The 22987-nt window shown below is 34.4% G+C and overlaps 2 protein-coding genes and 3 pseudogenes across 4 annotated transcripts; 1 reads left to right on the top strand and 4 right to left on the bottom strand.

Moving 5' to 3' along the window:
- Positions 1–2762: 2762 nt before the first annotated feature.
- Positions 2763–3310, bottom strand: LOC147944983 (pectinesterase inhibitor-like; annotated as a pseudogene).
- Positions 3311–5892: 2582 nt separating this feature from the next.
- Positions 5893–11133, top strand: LOC147944982 (calmodulin-binding transcription activator 6-like). The gene is made up of 12 exons (XM_087451432.1): positions 5893–6436; positions 7056–7181; positions 7278–7393; positions 7488–7576; positions 7697–7742; positions 7913–8030; positions 8170–8289; positions 8377–8702; positions 8809–9509; positions 9595–10144; positions 10365–10658; positions 10777–11133. The coding sequence occupies exons 1-12, from the start codon at positions 6373–6375 to the stop codon at positions 10804–10806; spliced, it is 2580 nt and encodes an 859-aa protein (XP_087307558.1). The 5' UTR covers positions 5893–6372; the 3' UTR covers positions 10807–11133.
- Positions 11134–11192: 59 nt separating this feature from the next.
- LOC104746038 (dihydrolipoyl dehydrogenase 1, chloroplastic) lies at positions 11193–15394 on the bottom strand. Its single transcript, XM_087451434.1, has 16 exons — positions 14931–15394; positions 14679–14825; positions 14415–14549; positions 14212–14317; positions 13962–14086; positions 13552–13677; positions 13368–13448; positions 12980–13042; positions 12802–12876; positions 12645–12723; positions 12437–12537; positions 12205–12318; positions 12015–12128; positions 11757–11828; positions 11590–11613; positions 11193–11491 (listed from the first exon to the last, which is right to left on the bottom strand). Exons 1-16 carry the CDS (start codon positions 15240–15242, stop codon positions 11318–11320), a joined length of 1848 nt encoding a protein of 615 aa, XP_087307560.1. The 5' UTR covers positions 15243–15394; the 3' UTR covers positions 11193–11317.
- Positions 15395–18551: 3157 nt separating this feature from the next.
- Positions 18552–19374, bottom strand: LOC147944981 (S-protein homolog 2 pseudogene; annotated as a pseudogene). The gene has a single exon (XR_015558585.1). The product of XR_015558585.1 is annotated as an S-protein homolog 2 pseudogene (transcript).
- Positions 19375–22144: 2770 nt separating this feature from the next.
- On the bottom strand, positions 22145–22764 carry LOC147944980 (S-protein homolog 2 pseudogene; annotated as a pseudogene). Its single transcript, XR_015558002.1, has one exon. The product of XR_015558002.1 is annotated as an S-protein homolog 2 pseudogene (transcript).
- Between the last annotated feature and the right edge of the window lie 223 nt (positions 22765–22987).

Genomic DNA, 22987 nt, shown 5'->3' with positions numbered 1-22987 from the left:
GACACAACGATTTCACACAAGACATGGATAGTCTCTCTGCAATTGATGTGTATGTTCCTCCATAACCCATTAAAGGAACATTACAAATCAAAGATCAAGACTTTACAAAACCCATATGATTTAATTAATTGAAAACCAGAGAGAAGAAGAAGAAGATTACGTATATGGCTGGAGTTACGATGACGGAGCACAGGTCACAGCCCCGAGCGATGGAGAGAACTCTAGTGCTGTTTTAAAAGACAAGAAAGAGGGAAAAACAGTCGCAGATTCTGAAGGTCACAGTCACGGTGGAGGAAAAAGTCGGAGCTGGTGATTTTGAGTTTAGGTTGGAGGAGGATCCTGTTGAAACGAGCGTTTCTCCGACGGTAATTAAACTCGTGATGAAGAACCAGTAACAGAAGACGATGGAGATTGGTGGAATTAAAGGAGGATGGACCGTCGTCTTTATCCAGATCTGCCTCTTCCACTTCTTCGTTGAACCAATTTTTGCATAGGAGTTCTAGACCATCGTCTCATCCAGATCCCCCTCTTCCAATTCTTCTTTACTCATGAGTCTTCCTCTTCTGAAAAATTACGAGTCTCTCTCTGTTCTTCCTCCTTAGGTCAGGACCACGGAGATCTCAGCTCCCGACTTTCTCGAAGAAAATTGCCCTAATTTTAATTTGGGGAGAAAGAAAAAATTTTAGGTCATTGATGCTGAAGGGAAGAAAATGTTTAAAGTGTTTAAGGGTGAGAAAAATTTTAGCATACGAATCGATGAATAAGTTATTTTAGCTTTTGGTTCAGTGATTTTTTGGCATAGCATTTTTTAAACGCTATTACATAGTAGCAAAATTTCTAAATTTACTTTTAATAGCAGTTATGAAAACCGTGCTATCCTTATGTGCTATCAATAACGATATTTCTTGTAGTGCATGCACTCAAACCATAGGTATTTAGGCGTACACAAAGTATTGCAATTGTCAAATGAGAATTTATTTTTGCTCTTTGCATCTACACAACGGTCACAGAAAAATATATCAAACAAAATCGATGTAAACATGTGTGTGTCCCTAGATCTTGTACTAACATATGTTACATACCAATACCAGTAACAGACAATTATATCATAAACTCCAAATACTAAACATACCCTTAAAAGCTACTCACTCTGATTTTATTACTTGTTTTTCAATGCAAATGTTTGGTAAAAATTTCAGTTTTATTTAACTGTTTTAATGTTTTGACCAATAAAAAAAATTAGAAAATATTTTAAAAAGGATAAAATAGAAAATTTAATGGTTTTTTAAATTTATGTGAAACAAACTTAAATGACAATGAATAAAAAATGGAAGGAATATATCCTAAATGTAAAATAGAGAACCCAAACCTATAAAAAAATTGTAAAAGTTAATTTAACATATTGTAAATGTATAAAATATGACAAAAATGAAAATGAGAAAAAAATGTATTTTTGAAAAGAAATATCTACAAAAAGCATTTTTTAACAATTTTTCTAATATCATTATGATCACCCTATATGTTGAGTTAAATGCAAGATTTATTTCATAAATGAAACAAAAATTGATTTCAAAATTGATATCGAAAACAAATGAAAACAAAAATTATATATAGTAATTTGTAAAATTATTAACTCTTCGTTCCATAGGTGGTTATTCCAGATAAATCAAACTGAATGCGATTTTTACAAAACCAAAATATTCCTTCAAGGAAACTGAACCATATCTTAAGCCGAATAGGAGCTAAACCAAAACAAAAAAAAAAACATGATCCGAAATTTTTGTTGAATACGTTAAAGTGGTATTCAATGTGCACTAAAAACTTAAATAAGGAATATGATTTGTTGAACTCCATTTTGTTTTTCTTTGTTTCTTTTGATAATGTTAACAAAGTGATTCACAAACATCAACTTGATAAAGTTTTAAAGATGTATGACGATTAATCCTTTTAGGAAACAATATATATATACAAAAACAAAATTTCAAAACCACCGTACATATGTGTGTCTAATCTAAAATAAGATTGGTTGGTGATTTGTCTTATTGGTCCGACTGATCTAGGAGACCGGTCTTTTCATTAATTTTCTCCTGAAATGATTTCGCGTTCGTAATTGTCAAAAATGAAATTAGGTGTCGCAGCCACTATTTTTACGAGAGCTGCTGGTGTCATCATTTTCGCTAAAAATAACAGCAACTGTTGGATGGATTAAAAGGTGTCGCTGCGACTGTGTTTAGTGTTTACGGTGTTGCCGGTGTACTCTCCGCAAACTTGACTCTCAACTCTCAAGTTTGTATTTTCGATCACTGGATCAGCCATCATGAAAAGAACAGAGCCATACTCATACAAAATTCTCATAAATATTAATTATATTTATATGGATGAGTATCATACGTATGTTTGTATGTTTCTTTTGGCTATTTTAATCTTACTAGTATTCAACTACTCAGGGCCAGTCCAAGTGTCTCTCCATTATCATTATTGCAGAGTTATCTGATTAGTATTCTTCTTACTTTACTTTCCCGAATTCTCTTATATTTGGTGCTAAAAAGATTTATTATATAGGATAATTTTAAAGGTTCTATGGATAAGATAGTCACAAAATTCACACCAAAAGTACCAAGATACGAGTGTTTCAAAAAAAAAAAAAGTACCAAGATATGAAAGTCTTATTGAAGTTGCAAGATACAGTAATTTTTAACTATATATAAATTTATTCATTTAATAGTATTTTGTCGTCTTGAAGGTGAAAGATACACAAAGGATCATGATCTCAAAACGTCAGAGAAAACTCTAACAATGTTACACATTCTGTTATACACTATATCGCGTTCTGGAACATAAGACGGCACATTATGACGTCCGGTACGAACAGCTTCACACACAACTATAATAACAAAGACTTTCGCAGCCGCCTGAGATGTTAACTGGTAGTTCTTAGAGCTAGCAAACCCTATAGCTTCCGCGTTCGATTTAACAGCTGACTCATAATATGTTATGCAAGACCCATACGAGATCTTGAGCTTCGGATCAGTCGTGGTTCTTGCTAAGCCTTTCATCATTGCTAGGTTATTATATCCCAAATATTGCGTCATTCGGAGGACAAAACCGAGAAGACCATTCAAGTCAAGGGTGAACGTTTTTGGATAAGTGGTTAGCCAAGAGAAGCAGAAGGTGGTTTTTATTGTCGGTTGTGAGCAGAGTTGGTTAAGTGATTCATTTGTGACAAAGATGAAGACAAATGAGTGACTAATAAAAGAAGGAGAAGAGGAAGAACTGAAAGTATGTTTCTTTTAACGCAAGGAAAAACCATTGTCGTGGATGTGGAGAATAATTATGAGTAGACTTAGATATGTTGGAAGTGCATATTTGCTTACTAGTATACATATTTTTTGGATGGCAAACGTGGTAATGTGTAACTCCTATTTGGCAAGCTGTATCTTGGTGTGTAAGGCTAATGAATTGTGACCCAAATTTGTTTATTCTAGTCAATTGTTGCCTCAAATTCAATTGGGAAGACATATCTTTCCTTAGAAAATCCATTTTTATTGGATATGAAATCTAAGATATCCTTATAAATCTATGAAATTCTTCTTCAACTAAATTCAAAATGGTATTCAATCCACCATTTTTCAATTGATAATGAACTAGTCAAAAAAAAATATCTAGATTGTTAGATCATTTCCATCTTTGAAACAAATAAAATAGAATTCTGATAGGATTTGAAAAAAAAATATCATTTAAACCATGAATTTAATATCTAGTATTGTTGACAAAGCCAAATAAACATGTCGCTAAAATTTGATAACGGAGCAACTAACATCAGTTTGGTCCATCCATCGTTAACTAATCTGTTATCAATAAAATGAGGTCAAACATTTTTTTTTTTTTTCTAAAGAAAAAAGATAATAAATAAAGGGGTGACACCAAAAAGAAATATTAAGACCCCAGAATAAATGATGAACCATAATTGTCAAGCCACGTATCTACTACTGTCCACGTCTATTCGTACAATCGCCGCAGATACTGAATGATCGTTTTAAAAAGCTCTGGTCTGGACGCTCTTTATTTCACCCTTTATCAACAACCACTTTTTCTAGTGTACATGTTCACATTTTGGAGTTGCTTGCTTTGCCTCATTTTTTTAAAAAAAATATTATTTTTATATCGATAGTTCGACACATGTTTTTCTTTTTTGAAAACGGAATATCGATACATGTTTAAGCATGCCATAATAAAACATACCTTAATTCATGAAATTATATTAAATGAGTTTTATCAGTGTGGTACAGCAGGACTTAGTTCAATTATTGATTTAGATTTCATGTTACTACAACACTATTTTTAAAAAAAAAGGTTTTTAAAAGTTTCGTGTAATTTTTATTTTAATTCTGTATCTATGAAGTTTATGAGTGGTATATATAAGTCTCACCGTATGTCTACCGCTCTAATTTTAAAAAGGTTGTTAAAGTCTCGTGTTAATAAGTACCAAATTTTAGTATCGTTAATCATTTCATGATTTCAAATTAAGTATCAGAAAGCTTACACAACTGAAAAAAAAAAATTATATGTAGTGAAGTAATTGGAGCTTATGTGAATTGTGAAGTGAACCAGTGTAGTATAGCAGAGAGAGAAGAGATCTTGCGTCGAACTGTCTTAGACCACTTTTAGTGGGCGATACTCTTACAAATTCTTTTAATAAAAAATAATAAAAATAAGAGAGAAGAGAAAAAGTAGGAAAACAGTTTCTTCCCATGGTAACTCGAGAAGCGATTCTCATATCATATATGACAGGTGTTGTTTGCTCAATAGAACAACTATTAAAAGATAAATAAATAATAATAATTTGTTCAAAAAAATCTTTTTGAAATTTTTTTGAGAAATGGTCGGCCGTTATTCCACTAATGATGCCCTTATAAATGACTTGAGAGGGAGGAAAGCAACCTCATTGATGAGATTTGACTCTCTATTATATTTTTTTAACAAGTTTGTGGATGAGATTCAAGTTACCAATAGTACATTTTTACCAAAAAAGTTAAAAAAAAAAATTACATAGGAGAATAAACTTTATTATTTTGAACGTTCACATGATTAAAAGTTTAAACCAGTAATATCTTATTAATCAATCACTTAGAGAATACACAAACCAAGAAACCTTTACAAGCCCAAAAAAAAAAACAAAAACAAAAACAAAATCATGAATGGTAGATTTTCACTAGTCCGATTAGAATAGTTAGAAAGGTTAAGGGGTATTGTGGAAAATAAAAGTAGGTAGGGGATCAAACTTGCAAATTTCATAAAAATATTTAGTTGAAAATTTAATAAGGTGTTATTGGATTATAATTTATAAAGAGTTCAACAAAATCATTAAAAATAAATAAGTAAAAGATTTTTAAAGATTGCTAGAGAGTATTATATAGTTTTGTTGATTAATATTCTAAAATCTTGTAAAGTGCTTCAAACAATCTTTGTATTTTTGTGATATTTTCCATAACTTTATTTTGTAAACAAAATGTTTAAAATCATGAACCAATAATATAATAATTGAATTCATTAACAATCCTAGATTTTTTTGTTTTAATTAAATAACACAAAACTTTTACTGGCTTTATAAAAGTCTGAATAAAATCACCCAAATTTGTTAAAATTTTAATTGACTTTTTTACAAATCACAAACTAATAACATTAATCTATAACAAAATTTAACAAAATCTTAGATCTAATAACAACAGAATCTAAATAACATTTTAAAAAAGAAAGTCTTTAAAATTCTATTCAAATCGCAAACCAATAATTCTCACTTAAAGCATCTCAAATCCATTTCTATATTTGCCTATATTTATAAAAGAAAATATAGCCATCTACATTTTAGAGTCAAACTTGCTCCAATCCACATCTATTCTCACCTTTAAAATAAAAATTGCTATATTTTTTTTAATAAATATAGCAATCTCTATTCTAGAGCTGATAATAGAAATGAGTTGGAACAAAACTATCTCTGTTATAGAATTCTTATAGTTTAGAGAAAAAAATAAAAAAATCTATATTACAGATGGTCTTAGTAAAATAAAAAATAAAAATAAAAAAATAGAGAACTCAATAAAAAAAATCCCTAAAATACCCAAAAATTAACGGAACATTCCAATTTTTTTATATTTCGATTCACTCTCTCATCATTACATAGACAGACAGACACCATCGGAAGGGCTCTCTCGTATTCTTCTCAATCTCACGACGACCAAATCTGTATGACCAGATAATATTACTCTTCTACTTGTTGACTTCGTTGTTCAGTTTCTTTTAGGGGTTGGTTCTACTTCCTCGGATTTTTTTTTTGGGTCAAAAGAGCTTCGAATTCGAGTGTGAATCATCAAGATGGACGGCGACGGTTCCCGCAGGCTTATCGGCTCGGAGATTCATGGATTCCATACCTTACAAGGTATAAGACTAAGACCCATCTCTTTGTTTTTTATTTTATTATATGTTTTGTTGTTTTTTGATTCGCTGGTTCTTTGGTTTATTCCAGTGAGTCTTGTTGTTTTGGTCAAGCTGTGTGGTAGTTGAGTCTTTGTTATATTATATAAAAAAATGTAATTTTTATGAAATTGTATACCCCTTTTATTATTGGGTTTTGGAGTTTATTTTTTTTTTTGGTGTGCAAATGGAGTTTATTATTACACTTTGTATATATTTGTTTAGATGACGTGGCCGTTTTTGTTTGCAGAGCCTTTGAACTTGAATTTGTAGTTAGTTACTGTCGAAATATTGAGGTTCCTTAAGTTTTTTATATGTGGATTTAGTGTATGATTCATAAGTTTATAGTCTGCAATCTTTTTGGGAAATTATAGACTTTTGGCATCTGTCGAATTTGAATTTGGATAATTCAGAGATTTTTTTGGAAGGAAGTGATGAAATTGTGTGTTGTGCCTGAACAAGTTTACTTGTGTGTTGTAAGCACAAAAGCTTAGAAACATATTATATATGTTTGTGATGATGGATATACATATTGAATACGTTTTGGTGTACCTTGACATATGTTCTGGTTGTGTGTTTTGCAGATCTTGATGTCCAGACAACATGGGAGGAAGCAAAAAGCAGGTGGCTCCGGCCAAACGAGATCCATGCTATCCTCTCTAACCCTAAATACTTCACCATCAATGTCAAGCCGGTGAACTTACCCAATAGTAATCATTCTCTTCTACCCTCAAATAGCCACTCAAATATTTGAGGGTGTTTGTTCAAGTTTCTATACACTAATGTTATGTTTCATTATTTTGTAGGTGGCAGACTTATATTGTTCGACCGTAAGATGTTGAGGAACTTCAGAAAGGATGGTCATAACTGGAAAAAGAAGAAAGACGGAAGGACAGTTAAAGAGGCTCACGAACACCTCAAAGTGAGTTTTTTTTCTTCTGTAGCTTATATCTTCTTAAAAGCTCATATCATGATTTTTTTTCCCCAGCTAATTAATGTCCTTTGAATGATGCTAGGTTGGTAACGAGGAAAGGATTCACGTATACTATGCCCATGGTGAAGATAAAACTACTTTTGTTCGGAGGTGTTACTGGTTACTGGATAGGTATGTAGTAAGCAAATATCACTGACTTGTCTGCTATATGTTCTTTTAGAAATTACTTGATTAGAGGCCCTTCTCTTCAGAAGGTGATGAAAGTTAATCATCTCTTCTTTTTTATGGCAGGGCTCGAGAGAATATCGTCCTTGTACATTACCGTGATACACAGGAGGTTTGTTTTCTTTTCTCTCATTTGTGTTTCTTATGTTACAAAGTGATTGTTGGATCAGTGTGATGTATTTCTTTGCTGTCCATGTTTGGATTCTCTCTTTCTCTATTGAATAGTCCCTGTCTCTGGTCACTCCTCTTTGATATTTTGATTGGTTGAACTGATATGTTCAGGCAGCTACATCATCGGGGGAGTCAAACTCTAGTCCTATCTCTGTCTCTGATCAGACATTCCCAAATCTCGTGGCACCTGAAAATATTGACTTTAGCATCGAGAACTCACGTTATCTAGGTGAGACACAATTTTCAAGTGATCTCGATTTTTCACAGTTTTACATGATAGTATTAGGATCTGATGCTTGGAAACTTTGAATGCTTGCTCTGATTTCTTCATCTGGACACTTATCACTCTTTCTTTTGGCGGGTCACAGCAAGCAACAACAGCCCAGTTGTTAGAAATCATGATATTAGCCTTCATGATATCAATACGCTTGATTGGGATGAGCTGCTGATACCAACCGATCTTAACAACCTATCTGCACCAACCGTAGGTAAGTTACACAGGATCTGATTATGTCAGTTTGTGCAGTTAAAGAACAATGGGGTGATGTTGAAGATATATTTTTTTCTGTGATCAGATGATTTGTCATACTTCACAGAACCACTCCAAAATGCTGCAAACGGTTCTGCAGAGCCTGTGTATATGACAATGGCTGATGAATCTCTTGATGCTTTGCTTAACAATGGTCCACAAAGTCGAGAGAGTTTTGGAAGGTGGATGAATTCATTTATCGGCGAATCTAATGACTTGCTGGAGGGTCCTTCCTTCAGCCCCATGGTTACGCATGACCAGGATCCGTTAGCTCCTCAAGCTTTATTTCAACCGCACTCCAACATACCTGAGCAAGTGTTTAACATAACTGATGTTTCACCTTCTTGGGCCTATTCTTCAGAGAAAACAAAGGTAAGAAGATCTCAATCTAGAGATAGTATGTGCTATCATATGAATAAGTTGATAGGTATGGAATGCAAAATGGAGAGCATAACTTTCTTACATAATGATTCTGCAGATTCTTGTAACTGGGTTCTTGCACAACAGTTATCAACATCTCGAAAGATCAAACCTGTTCTGCATTTGTGGTGACTCGTGTGTCCCTGCGGAATATATCCAGGCGGGAGTCTACCGTTGCATCATACCTCCGCACTCGCCTGGGTTGGTAAACCTCTATCTTAGTGTAGACGGCAACAAACCAATCAGCCAATGTTTCAGGTTCGAACACCGTTCAGTCCCAGTTCTTGATAAGACCATCCCTGAAGAAAATCAAGAATCCAAATGGGAAGAATTTGAGTTCCAAGTCAGACTTTCTCATCTTCTATTTACGTCTTCCAACAAACTCAACGTTCTCTCCAGCAAAATCTCACCTACTAATCTGCGAGATGCCAAAAAACTCGCTAGCAAAACGTCCCATCTTTTAAACAGTTGGGCTTATCTACTCAAGTCAATCCAGGGGAATAAGGTGTCGTTTGATCAAGCGAAAGATCATCTCTTCGAGCTTACTCTGAAGAACAGGCTTAAGGAATGGCTTATGGAGAAAGTGCTCGAAGGTCGCAGCACACTGGATTATGACTCTAAAGGCCTCGGTGTGATCCACCTTTGTGCCATTCTTGGATACACTTGGTCGATCCAGCTGTTTTCGTTATCAGGTTTGTCGTTGAACTTCCGTGATAAACAAGGGTGGACTGCTCTTCATTGGGCAGCATACTACGGAAGGTAAAAATGATCCCTTTCAAAAAGTTATATGTACTTTGTTGTAAGCTACTTATTTCTGTATACTCTTTTTTCTTGGGTTTTGAAGGGAGAAAATGGTGGCTGCTCTTCTTTCTGCTGGGGCGAGACCAAATCTGGTGACAGACCCGACAAAACATAATCTTGACGGATGCATGGCGTCTGATTTGGCACAGCAAAATGGATATGACGGTTTAGCTGCATATCTTGCTGAGAAATGTTTGGTTGCTCAGTTTAGAGACATGAAAATTGCTGGAAACATCAGTGGCAATCTGGAGGCTTGCAAGGCGGAGATGATGAACCAAGGCACTCTCCCGGAAGATGAGCAGAGTCTCAAGGACGCTCTGGCAGCATACAGAACAGCTGCAGAAGCAGCGGCTCGGATTCAGGGTGCGTTTAGGGAAAAGGCGCTGAAGGCGGCACGGTCCAGCGTGATTCAGTTTGCTAACAAAGAAGAAGAGGCTAAGAGCATAATTGCAGCTATGAAGATTCAGAATGCGTTCCGGAAATATGATACGCGTAGGAAGATAGAAGCTGCTTACCGGATTCAGTGCAGGTTCCAAACTTGGAAAATGAGAAGAGAGTATCTGAATATGCGGCGTCAAGCAATTAGGATCCAGGTATGAAGTGAACAGTTACTCCTGTGACCCAAAACTAAGAGAACCACACAAGATTCAGCAGCCAGGATTATAAGTTTACTCTGAACTTGGCTGTTCATAATAACTACATTTGTCTGAATTCCGCAATCTATAAGACAGTGAAAGTCCACACATATACATATATCATAACGTTTGTCTGAATTTTGCAACACATTTAAGTGTCTTTCCCCTTCTTTTGCAGGCTGCTTTCAGGGGATTACAAGCACGGAGGCAGTACAAGAAGATCGTATGGTCAGTAGGAGTGTTAGAGAAGGCAGTTCTGAGGTGGAGACAAAAGAGAAAAGGGTTTAGAGGACTCCAGGTTGCAGCAACGGAGGATTCTTCAGGTGAGACAGAGGAAGATTTCTACAAGACGAGCCAGAGGCAAGCAGAGGAGAGGCTGGAGAGATCTGTAGTGCGAGTCCAAGCCATGTTTAGGTCTAAGAAGGCTCAACAGGATTACAGGAGGATGAAACTCACGCATGAAGAAACTCAGGTGAAATCTATTTTTTTGTTTCTTACATTTTTGAAGCTCATTTTAGGGGGAAAAAGACATAAAACGGAGAAATAAATTAATACATGGAGTAACGAATCTTGTTGATAATGTGATGCAGTTGGAGTACGATTGCCTGGACGACATTTGATATTGATATATGGCTATGGAGAGGTGAGTCAAAAAGAGGTTGGTGTTGAACCTGGATTGTATTGATCTGTAAATTATGTGAATGGAAGAGGGTACTCGACCTTTCAGAAATTGGTTTATAATAAACTACAAAAGTATTCTCACAACGGAGACCACCAACCTTTGTTGTTGATTGATGTATGAAAAAAGGAGAAGGCAGAATTAACAACTAGATATAGTTTTTTTTTGGGGTCTATTTCTACAATGGGGTTCTTCTAGGACTCTGGTGTAATCTACAACGTATATTATGTAATATGAAATTGCAAGTAACCAGAGAAAATCTTATGTACATGTGTAGTCTTAAAATAGGTTCTTCTGCCACCTCGCGTCCGAATCTGATGAAAATAATGGCCAGAAAAGTGATTTTACTAGTAAAAAGAGTTGAATCTTCCAAAAGTGAATTCTCTCTTCAAAAAACAATACAAAAAACAAATTCACAATCGCAGGCTCTACTAATGGAAACCATGAAACAATCAAACAAATACACGTGAAAGCAGAGACAAGACTCCAACATAAATATTCTCAAAGAAAGAAGAAGGCCTTGTAGATATATCTTCTAAGTCTTCACTTACTGAAGGTTGTCTCTCATCATCCCCTCCTCTTCTTGGATCCTCCTCTTTCGTGTTTAGCTTTATCTTTGCATCACCCTAAAGTACAACCACAAATTTTCTTGCTTCAAGATGTTTCTCCTCCCCCAATAAGTTTTTGTTTTTGTGTTTTATTATACAGCCACTTTATCACTTACTGTCCTTGTAGCTTGACTTTCAACCTAAAAATTGAACTTAAGCGTAAGATTCTTTTGCTTTCTAGTAGAGGATTTGAATCTATTAATTGCAGTTAACAGTAAAGGGGATCCCTGGTCAATGTCATGAGTATATGTTTGTAGAAAGCTCGTAGACTGTTTTGCTTTACCTTGGCTGCTTTGAACAGTTCGTCGAGGACTTCAGACAGTGTTGGGTGTGCATGAACTGCCAATTTTATGTCCTGCAGAGATACAGTAACCATGCAGGATTAAGAATTAGATATAGTTAATGCGTTTTAGTATTTTCAACAGCTAAGGTACTATATATATGACTCAATTACCTTGTTGAGAATCATGAATATCAAAGACTAAGAGCTACAATACAATAGGAATCAGGAACTAAGCAGCCAGAGTACTGAAAATCCTACCTGAATGCGTGTTCCAAGAGCAATTGCATTGGACGCTTCATGGATTAGATCAGCTGCATGCAGTCCAAATATATGAACTCCTAGGATTTCACCATTGTCAGGTCGGTATATCATCTGCATAACACAAGCAATGAGATCTCTTTTCTTCTTTTATAAACCAAAAATAACCAACAACTTTTGCTTCTCCCACCTTTGCTATTCCTTCTCCTTCATTTTCAGCTAAGGCCTTTGTGTTAGCCTTGAAACTTGTCTTGGCCACACTTACTTTAAATCCTTCCTTCTCACCTTTTTCTTTCGCTTGAGGCTGACAAAACAAGGGAATAATGTCAAAACCTAAGGAGTTACAGTAAGCATATCCTGCTCATAACATTCTTCTTTTTGACCCTCTTCAGTACAGAAAGCACTAGGATTCAGAATATTACCTCTGTCAATCCCACCATACTGATTTCAGGATGAGTAAAGCAAGCAGCTGGGATGCTTAGATGATTAAGCACATGATCTCTACCGCTGACTTGCTCGACCACTAACCAAAGAGTAAAAGCTTAGAGTTTAATACAGGTCCCATGAAGAAGAAAGGGAAAATATTCACTGCATTATCATTAGTAGCCTGCCTACTGATAAGCCATTTACCAGATATTCCTTGGGCACTGGCTGCATGTGCAAGCATCAATTTACCATTGGCATCACCAATGCAGTACAAGTTGGGAACCTATCAAGTAAAAATGAATTTTAGCATATAAAAGAATCGCTGATAAAAAAAAGGTATGTATATGCAAATAAAACCGACCAGAGTCCCATTTCCATCGATCACACGCATTCGCTCATCAACTGGTATGAAGCCTCTCTGCGTCACAACATTGACCTGCATTGAGATGACGGCTTCAAAGTTAATTTTCTGACGAACAAATATTTTCTGGTAACCAAAATGACAATACTAGTTGGTGGGATTTAGTGTCAAATCATACATTTTCCAAGCCAAGTCCATTGGTGAATGGAGCTCTTCCAGTAGCAATAAGAGCAGCATCTACCTGGAGAAGGACAACAAACTCACACTTTCAGCGCAGAAATTCACATGGTAAAGAAAATGAAACCAAAAGACATGACTATATCTTTTCTTTTTTTTGGAAGAAAAAGGCATAACAGTAGCTTCTCATTCACAATGTATACTTATATTTCTGTGGGAAGAGTAACAATGTGGTTAATGCAGCGAAAAGCAAAAATAGTGGAAAAACAAGACTTCTAAGGACCCACTAGTCTACCAACGGCACATATATTCCCAATTCAGGCATGAATACTAAGTATCTGTTAAATATTCTCATTGTCATATAAAATATAGAGAGCTCTGATGGTTACCTCCAAAGTATCCTTAGGTTCCTTTGTTTTGGCATCAATAAGCTCAATCAAAACTGGTTTCCCATCCTTTGCTGGAGTAATCTGGATAAGGAATAGATTTAAGTTTAAAAGATGAATACAACATGGGCACACTGTATAGAGAAAGAAAAGCAGTATTTGCAATGCATGATTTCAACAGGCTCACTTTGCTCGCAAAGACTCCAGTATGATAGTCAATCTTTCTTGGATTAATCAAAACCCTCTGTGCTAGCTTACTGATCTCAGGATCAAATCCAGGCATTAGCTGATCCAGAGCTTCAATAAAAGTTACCTGCACAAAAGGTTCCCGTTTTTCGATCACTAATTATAAAGGTCGAGCAAACCTAACGAAACATAAAATAGAAACGACACATATTCAATTTAGATCGAGCAACCAATAGACTTGGTAGCTTAGAACCTAGTTTACTACTATTTTACAACAGCAAACTCAATACAGTATGAGACCTAACAAAGACTAGAAAATTGGAGAACATTCCTAAGTTGCAGATATTACAATCTCAACTACAAGGACACAACATCAAAAGTAATACCATTAGTAGAGAAACATCATGTTACCTCACTTCCAAGTGCGGTGTAAACATCACTGAACTCAAGACCAATATAACCACTTCCAACAATTGCAATCCAATCAGGGACAGACTCCAATTTCAAGGCATGGTCACTGGTGATTACAGTCTTTCCTGCAGCACCAAAATATAAACATTCAAGGAATCAAAGTCTGCTTGCTTTTTGCACTCAAAAGAATAGAGAATGAATATTTGCAGGCTTCTCCTTAAACAACTCTACGTTCAAATAAGAAACGTACCATCAACTTCAATTCCTTTAGGAACAAACGGCACAGATCCAGTGGCAATGATTATATCCTTGGCAGTGATAATATTGTCCTTCCCATATTTAACCTTTTGTGGCCCCTGCAGAAGAAATACAAAGAGTTAGGATCATCGTTCAACAAAAATGTATCCTGTTAATGTCAAGCAAGTCAACGTGAAAGAAAAAACACGTACTGACCAGAACACTGCCAAATCCTGTCAATATATCAACACCAAGTGCCTTCATAGAATTGGTCAGATTGTTTCGAATTTTGGTAGCCAGGTTATTAGCATGGTCAGCCACACCCTGACGATCATACCCAGCAGCTGAAACCTGTTTTCCAAGTTTAAACCAAAAACAATAGCTCATTAGCAGCATACTTGAACCATCTACAACCATTTCACGCCAAAGACAAAACCTAGCAACTTTATAAATCAGAGAACATGAGAGTTGATGACTTACCTGTAGACCAAAGGACTTCATGTGATGTTCGTTCTGAAGTTCCCGCATTCTACCACTAACAGCAAGAAGAGCTTTAGAAGGTACACACCCTCTGTTAACACAAGTCCCTCCAACAACATCTCCTTCAATGATGGCAGTTTTAAGTCCCTAATAAAAGCCAATGTTTCCATAAACATAAAGATCATAACAATCATAAAAAAAACACAGCATGATTCATCAACCCATTGTGTCACATAAGCAGAAAGTTCAAACCTTTTCAACAGCGTGCAAAGCAGCTCCGTGGCCACCAACTCCAGCTCCGATGATGATCAAATCATAATCGAAAGATTTGGGAGGAGCACCGTTACCATTACCATTACTCGAAGCAGAAGCAGAGACTTGGAATCCACTACTCTGAGTTCGGTTACTGCGCAAAGACAACTGATTCGACGGAGAGAAACCAAACGCTTCCCGGCGGAGTCCGCAAAACCGGAGATTCTTAGGCGTAGAGAAAACGGAAGCAGTTGATCCGACCACGTGGTTGGGTCTTGTAAACGACGACGTCTGTGAGAACGAAAGCGTCATAGCTGATTGTATTGTAAGAGACAGAGAGAGAGATCTAACAGAGGAAGACGCAGATGACAGAATTAAACTCGGCGGAGACAGAGTGAGTGTAATAGCTAACAACGGAGGCGGAGTTTTCAAAGCGCCTTCGTTTGTTTTGTTTGTTTAACCACTTCTTTTTTGTACACGTGGCATTACGACTTTGCTTATCATTTTTTCACTTTTTTCAAACCTGATTTTTAACTTTTAAAACATTTTAATTTTTAACCGATAGCCGCTTCTCTCCCCCGGCACAACTCCCGAGTTCTCTTCTCCCGGCGGCGTCGTCTCAAATTGGCGCCGTTGGGCTGCTTTCCGTTCACTGCGGCTCTCTCCTCTTGTATCAACACTGCTTCTGGATCGATTTCGAATCCACCGGAGGTTTTTCGATCGGTCACGCTACTTCGGCCATGCGTAAGCTTCAACTCCTTTCTTACCCCTCTGCTCAACCGGTGGTTCGTCTCAACGAGGTGATTCTCCCGAGACTCCAGCCATTCGATGATAAATCTGAGATTTCTAGGCTCCATGTGTGTTCTGCTCTTCACCTCTCTTACCGGTTCCCCTTGAAGTCAATCCCATCATCTCCTTCCTCCTTGGGTTCTTACCCCATCACCAAGTGTTCTATTTGGCCGATGCTAGAAGCAAGCTCTGTTTTGATGCCGGAACTGCACGATGCCTGGTTGATAAAAGCGTCAATCATGGTGACCTTGTATCCCCCTCCTGTATCTTTGGTCTCTTTAGTTTGTGTCTTGGCTATGCTCTCCTCTGATCTGCCGCTTTATCCAATAAAGATTTGCCTCACAAACAAGACCATTCTGCTTTATGCTGATCCTGTTACTGGACGGAACTTTGACGACTCACGCTTTCATTGCAGCGCCCTACAAACTCCTCCTCTGTCCTCACGACCCAGATTTGAGCCCAACTCTTATCCGCAAACCCTAGTAGATAGAGTACTTAGACTAGTATTGGTTATATGTCTGATCCTGAAGCCCTTTAGACCCTATAGAAGATTATCGAACCCAACTCGGATAGGTCACTCTGCCTCTATTTTTGTTGGCCGCAAACAATCATATAGCTGTGTAATTGCCTCTCTAGAATGGTTAGATAAATCCCTTTGTCAAGATCAGTTGGAAAGTATATACCAAACACCCACCGAACCCCTTAGCCTGTATCATTACCACTCTCATCTCGGCTCCAACCTAGTGTATATCTTAGTGCATCACAGCAAAGCAGACAACAAGCTTTGTGTGGGAACCCTTAACCTCCATGACTATGAGCTTCATGTGAGGGAGGATCTACCTGCTCTGTTACGACCTTGTTTGTCTCTCCCTAGGTTCAACCTTATAAAAATCCTATCCTTCATTCTCCTCCAACTATCATTAGGGTGGAAACTCGGGTATGTCTTAATATCGCATTGCAATATCGGCTACAAGCTTTGTGTTGGACTCCTTAACCTCCATGGCCATTGGTTTCATGAGAGGGAGGACCCACCTGCTTTGTTACGATATTGCACATATCTTTTTAGAGTCCTAGATATAGCTTCGTCCCATGCTATGAGAATTGAGCCAGAAAAATGTTTTACACTTTGATCAATTTGTCTTGAACCTCCTCTCATTGGCTAGAGCACCATCCATTGCTTCACCTATGTACCACCTTTGTAAACGCTCCACTGCATATATTGCAAGAGCTATTGTTGATCACTTGTTGATCGAGGATGTCGCGGAGCTTGTCTTCAAAAGCGCTTCCACCATGGTCCCAACAAATCTTTCAAGCTTTGCTAGCCTCCCAAAGACTTGCATCTTCTTGGATAACTCATGGAACCAATATCTCTATATGCTTTGTAACCTTGTTAAGCTTTGTAACTTTATTTGCTTCTCTTTGTATGAACTCTCCTCTTTGAGGATTTAAGTTTTAATAAAAACTTGTTTGACAAAAAAAAAAAAAAAAAAAAAAAAAAGACATTTTAACCGAATCAAATGACCACAGTAAATAGTTTTGCTGTATTAATTTATTGTTAGATAAACGGAGAGGTAGACAAATACATAGCAAATGTTTTAGTAATTGTTTCAAAACAATTGAGAATCCCAAGGGGGACAATGATCAATTTTTCCAGTCTTTTCGTTGATTTGGCAAGGTCCTTCTGGGCGTAACTTCCATTCGCATCTTTTGCAACCACAATCTCCAGATTCAAAACTGCAAGCGTACTTGGTATCTCTAGAGACACTTGGTAAGAATTCGAACGACCACGTTCCACCTGGCATCATTATCCTAGTTTTAAAAGAACTTGTAGCCTTCATAGTCATCATCAATTCAAATTTATTTTAATAGATATATAAAATATATCTAAAATCAACTTATTTGTAAATACTCTCTAAACACAAGATATGCAAGAAAATATCTTTAAAAAGATTTATGTAAATATATTTTGTAATCATAAATAAAAATAATATATATTTATGAAAATAAACTATTTCATGAATTACGTTTGTTGTTTAAGAAAAATTATCAAAAACACATTTTTTAAAAACAAAAAAAAAGAAGTAAAAAAATTTCAATTTATATTTGTATTTCTAAATAGTAATTACCCTAAAATAAGTATTTAAAACTCTAAAATTCTATAATTACAATTAGTTGACTATATTGTGTTACTATATATTTATGCAAAATTAAATATTAATAAGTAGCTTTTTAATTTTTTTACTATGAACAAATTTTCTTCTTCAGAAAGAAATAAATTATAAGTCCAAAAATGTGAAAAAGCATAAAATTTAGTTATGTTCTTATCCAAAAATTTTGGACAATAAAAATTAGACAAGTTAATTATTTAAAAGAGAACATTTATGGGACATAAAAATTTTTACGGGTAGGGATGAGATGAAACAGGACGGGACATGACAAGACGGGATGGGACGAAATATCTTTGTCATTCTAAAATAGTTGCGTGTAGGTTATATACTTGCAATACTCCATACTAAAACCAAATTAATATCTGATATTTGAATTGAACACCTTTAAGCATAATGTTACCATTCAAAGGATTAACGATGTCTAAACAACATACTCATCTAATTTTAACACCATGTAAGTAAACTTAATATACTACTCAACACTATTTAAAATTATAAAAACTTAAATAAACCAAAACATTTTATGCATTCAAAATATACATAAATTAATTACAATATATGTCATCCTGTGTTGTAGCACGGAGTATTACCTAGTTATATATTAAAGAAAACTTCATCACGGTTGTGTGTTGGTAAAAATAAAATAAAAATAAGAGTGTTTTCATTAAAAAATAATATGAAATACTTTTATTGATTATATTGTATATTAGTGAAATACAAGTACACGACATTGTTAAAATGTTATCAAAGCAACTAAGAATTCCAAGGTTGACAAACATCATACATGTTAGTTTCTTTGTTTAATTTGCAAGCTCCATTTTTTTGGATCTTCCAATGGCAATTCCTACATCCAAACTTGGCGAATTCTCTGTCTCTGCTCTGTTTGTAGATATCGAAGTAATGCATCTCATGTTCCCATCCAAACCTGCAAAAAAACAAAGTGCCCCCAAAAATACTGGGTTTGAATTTAAACGACCATGTTTCATTTGGTGGCATAACCGAGACTCCAAAATCATCGCTTTTTGATTTACAATGATACCACAACAGCAAAGAACCACCAAGATCATTGTGTATAAACACTGTTGTCCTTGGGTTGTCGAAACCGGTTGTAGGAATCCTAGCATTTTGAGCGTCACATATCAATACTACATTAACACACATAGTCGTAATGATTAAGAGAGCCGCAAGTTCTAGTAGAGAACCCATTTTTTTTTTTTTGTAATATGAAAAGTATTATATATGGATAACTACTCTTTCACTCAATATTCACTTATATATACATTTTTCAAGTACATTGGGAAAAAAAAACCTTGGAGTTTGTAGTTATTTTCAACCAATGCCATTGACATTAAATATTAAGTCTATAATTAATATCAAAACAAGATCCCTTTTTTCTTAAACAGATTTCCCTTTATTGTATATGGATGACTCTTTCACTATGGCCATGATTGAAAATGCATATGAAGGAGTTTTTTTTTTAGTTTTATCATCCAATCAACATTTATTAAAAGAGCATATAAGAGAGCATTTAGAAGAGATGCTATCATATGTCATTTGAAATATTTGCCAAACATTTACCTTTAAAATACTAATATTATTAAAATAGTTTTATATAATTAATTTATTTTGTAAAAGTGTCAAAAAATTGTGATTTCATAAAACATTAATTTATTTGTGATAAGATAATATTTATCAGTAACTTATTAATGTTATTATTTAAAATAATATAATAATTTATTTAATACATTAAAAATATTAATATTAAAATATAAATGTAGATATAACTTTATAATATAGTATTATTTTATTTTATTTTAATGTTGGAGTTTGTGGTTATTTTCAACCACTGCCATTAACATTAAATATTAAGTAGATAATTAATATCAAAACAAGATCCCTTTCTCTTAATCAGATTTCCCTTTATTGTATATGGATGACTCTTTCACTATGACCTTGATTGAAAATGCATATGAAGGATATTTTTTTTAATGTTATCATCCAATCAACATTTATTAAAAGAGCATATAAGAGAGCATTTAGAAGCTACAGATGCTCTCATATGTCATTTGAAGCATTTGTCAAACATTTACCTCTAAAATACTAATATTATTAATATAGTTTTTTATATAATTAATTATTTTGTAAAAAGTGTCAAAAAATTGTGATTACATGAAACATTAATTTATTTGTTATAAGATAATAATATTTAATAACCCCTCTTAAGATTTCCGAAATCTAAATTTACATTAGACTGAAATTGGATTAACACCTTTGACAAAAAAAAAAAATTGGATTAACACATGATTCACCATTTGACCTTCAATTCAATTTAGTAAGATATTTCCGTAGTAAGCGTTTTTTTTTGTTCTTTAAAAAAAAAATTAATGCAATTTAGTGTTTTGTATAATATGAGTAAAAGTAAAACTTATGTATAAAAGGAAACTTTATCATGGTTAGTAATACTTGGATATACATTAGAGCCATTTCTGGTATCGATTATGATTTATTTCAATATATGAAATATATGATGTAGTCAATAGACATCCTACTATATTAATTGGGAAATACAAATATGAAACTAATCTTAAAATGTGTACAAAATTACATTCAATTGTCATTAGAAAATTTTAATTAAGCTTAATTAATTAATTTAAATAAATATAATTAATTAAAAAATAAAATAAAAACTCACAGATCAAATATAACAAAAAATCTAGAAAAAAAATATTTTCTCTCTCTAATAAATTATGGACGAAATTACTAAATATTTTTTTTTAAAAAATATATAAACTAATCAGAATTTTAAAAACTAAGATTTTATATCCAAATTTACAATATAATTATTTTTAATAACTAAATTTCGAAAATTTTGTTAAGATTTCAAATTATGATTCTCCTATCATCTTTATTTTATTTTATTTACAAATTGTTTGGAATTTTCATTTAATACGTATGATTAATAAAGTACAGAATTTTTTATGCATATGTTGTGATTTGAATTTTTAAAAACGAAGATATATTAATCAATCTATAAAAAATATATGTTTTAATTTCCACATTCGCGGGTTGGTAAAACTAAATTTATATAGATGATAAATTAATAATTTTTATTTACTCTCAATTATAAAATTAAAATTACTACTTTATATTTCACAAAATAATGATGCAAATACAACAAACAAACAATATAAAACTGTAATATACGGCAAAAATAAAATACTATAATATTCCAAAATACTTAGTATTCAAATAGACTAATAGATTTACAGAAAAATTAAAAATAAATATTATCTCAAATAAAATAACTTTTTAAAAAATATATAACAATAACTTTTATTATTATATTATAATTTTTTAAAAAAATTTTGATCCGTGCTTAAAGCACGGATATCTCCTAGTTATATATTAAATAATAAAAGAAAAGTAACAGTGTTTTCATTAAAAGAAAATACGAAATATTTTTATTGATTATTGTTTATTAGAGAAATACAAGTAGACGACATTGTTAAATTGTTATCAAAGCAACATCTCCTTCAATGATAGCAGTTTTAAGTCCCTTAATAAAAGCCAATGTTTCCATAAGCAGAGCAAAATCTTTTCTTTTTCAAAATGAAACTATCATGTTATAGCAATTTCACAGGATGCTTAACTTAAAGTATAGGCCTTTTTAGTTGTTTTAGTAATAAGAAATTTCAACAGCGTGCAAAGCAGCACCATGGCCGCCAACTCCAGCTCCGATGATGATCAAATCGTAATCGAAAGATTTGGGAGAGGCACCGTTACCATTACCATTACTTGAAGCAGAAGCAGAGACTTGGAATCCGCTACTCTGAGTTCGGTTACTGCGCAAAGACAACTGATTCGACGGAGAGAAACCAAACGCTTCACGCCGGAGTCCGCAGAAACGGAGATTCTTGGGCGTAGAGAAAACGGAAGCAGTTGATCCGAGCACGTGGTTCGGTCTTGTAAACGACGACGTCTGTGAGAACGAAAGCGTCATAGCTGATTGTATTGTAAGAGACAGAGAGAGAGATCTAACAGAGGAAGACGCAGATGACAGAATTAAACTCGGCGGAGACAGAGTGAGTGTAATAGCTAACAACGGAGGCGGAGTTTTCAAAGCGCCTTCGTTTGTTTTGTTTGTTTAACCACATTTTTTTTGTACACGTGGCATTTACGACTTTGCTTTTCATTTTTTCACTTTTGTCAAACCTGATTTTAACTTTTAAGACATATTTTAACCGAATCAAAAGGCCATAGTAAATAGTTTTGCTTTGTTAATTTATTGATAGATAAACGGAGAGGTAGACAAATACATAGCAAATGTTTTAGTAATTGTTTCAAAACAATTGAGAATCCCAAGGGGGACAATGATCAATTTTTCCAGTCTTTTCGTTGATTTGGCAAGGTCCTTCTGGGCGTAACCTCCATTCGCATCTTTTGCAACCATGATCTCCAGATACTTGGTCTCTGCTTTGCCAGTAGATACGGAATAAATGGTACTCGAGTCTCCAGGTAAAACTGCAAGCGTACTTTGTATCTCCAGAAACACTTGGTAAGAATTCGAACGACCACGTTCCACCTGGCATCATTATCCGACTTTTAAAATCAACGTCTAGTGACATACAATGGAACACCATTGGCACTGAACCTCCGTTATGTAACACCACTGTTGTATTTGGGTTGTCAGAACTTGGTGGAGCCGGAGCCGGAGCCATGGTGTTTTGAGCGAGGGTCATCGTTACACTTGTTGCACACATAATGATTATGAAGGCTACAAGTTCTTTTAGAGAACCCATATTGTTTTGTGTTTTTTTTTTTTCGTTGCAATGTGAAAGTATTGTGTATGGGATATGGATGACTCTTTCACTCAATACATTTGTGTATTTATTACCAAATTTTATTAATTATATTTCCGTAGTAAGTTTTTTTTGTTGACTTTTTTAAAAAAAATGAATGCAATTTAGTGTTTTGGATAATATGAGTCAAAGTAAAACTAATATATAAAAGGAAACTTCATCATGGTTAATAATACAGTAGAATCTCTATAAATTAATATTCGGTAAATTAATAATCTTTATAAATTAATAAATTTTTCCG

This window comes from Camelina sativa, chromosome 5, assembly GCF_030686135.1.
Source record: "Camelina sativa cultivar CO46 ecotype springtype chromosome 5, ASM3068613v1".
Classification (NCBI taxonomy): Eukaryota; Viridiplantae; Streptophyta; class Magnoliopsida; order Brassicales; family Brassicaceae; genus Camelina; species Camelina sativa.
Note: the sequence above shows the minus strand (reverse complement) of the source record. Positions and strands in the feature narration are given on the sequence as shown.

What these genes read in the sequence shown, in the direction of transcription:
- LOC147944982 (XM_087451432.1), top strand. Translation starts at nt 6,373, where the DNA reads ATGGACGGCGACGGTTCCCGCAGGCTTATCGGCTCGGAGATTCATGGA. An exon ending in AGGCTCACGAACACCTCAAA is followed by an intron (nt 7,394 to 7,487) that starts GTGAGTTTTTTT and finishes GAATGATGCTAG; the next exon opens with GTTGGTAACGAGGAAAGGAT. An exon ending in ATTCTTCAGAGAAAACAAAG is followed by an intron (nt 8,703 to 8,808) that starts GTAAGAAGATCT and finishes ATGATTCTGCAG; the next exon opens with ATTCTTGTAACTGGGTTCTT.
- LOC104746038 (XM_087451434.1), bottom strand. Translation starts at nt 15,242, where the DNA reads ATGACGCTTTCGTTCTCACAGACGTCGTCGTTTACAAGACCCAACCAC. An exon ending in ACACCGCACTTGGAAGTGAG is followed by an intron (nt 13,678 to 13,961) that starts GTAACATGATGT and finishes CCTTTTGTGCAG; the next exon opens with GTAACTTTTATTGAAGCTCT. An exon ending in GTATGGTGGGATTGACAGAG is followed by an intron (nt 12,319 to 12,436) that starts GTAATATTCTGA and finishes TTGTTTTGTCAG; the next exon opens with CCTCAAGCGAAAGAAAAAGG.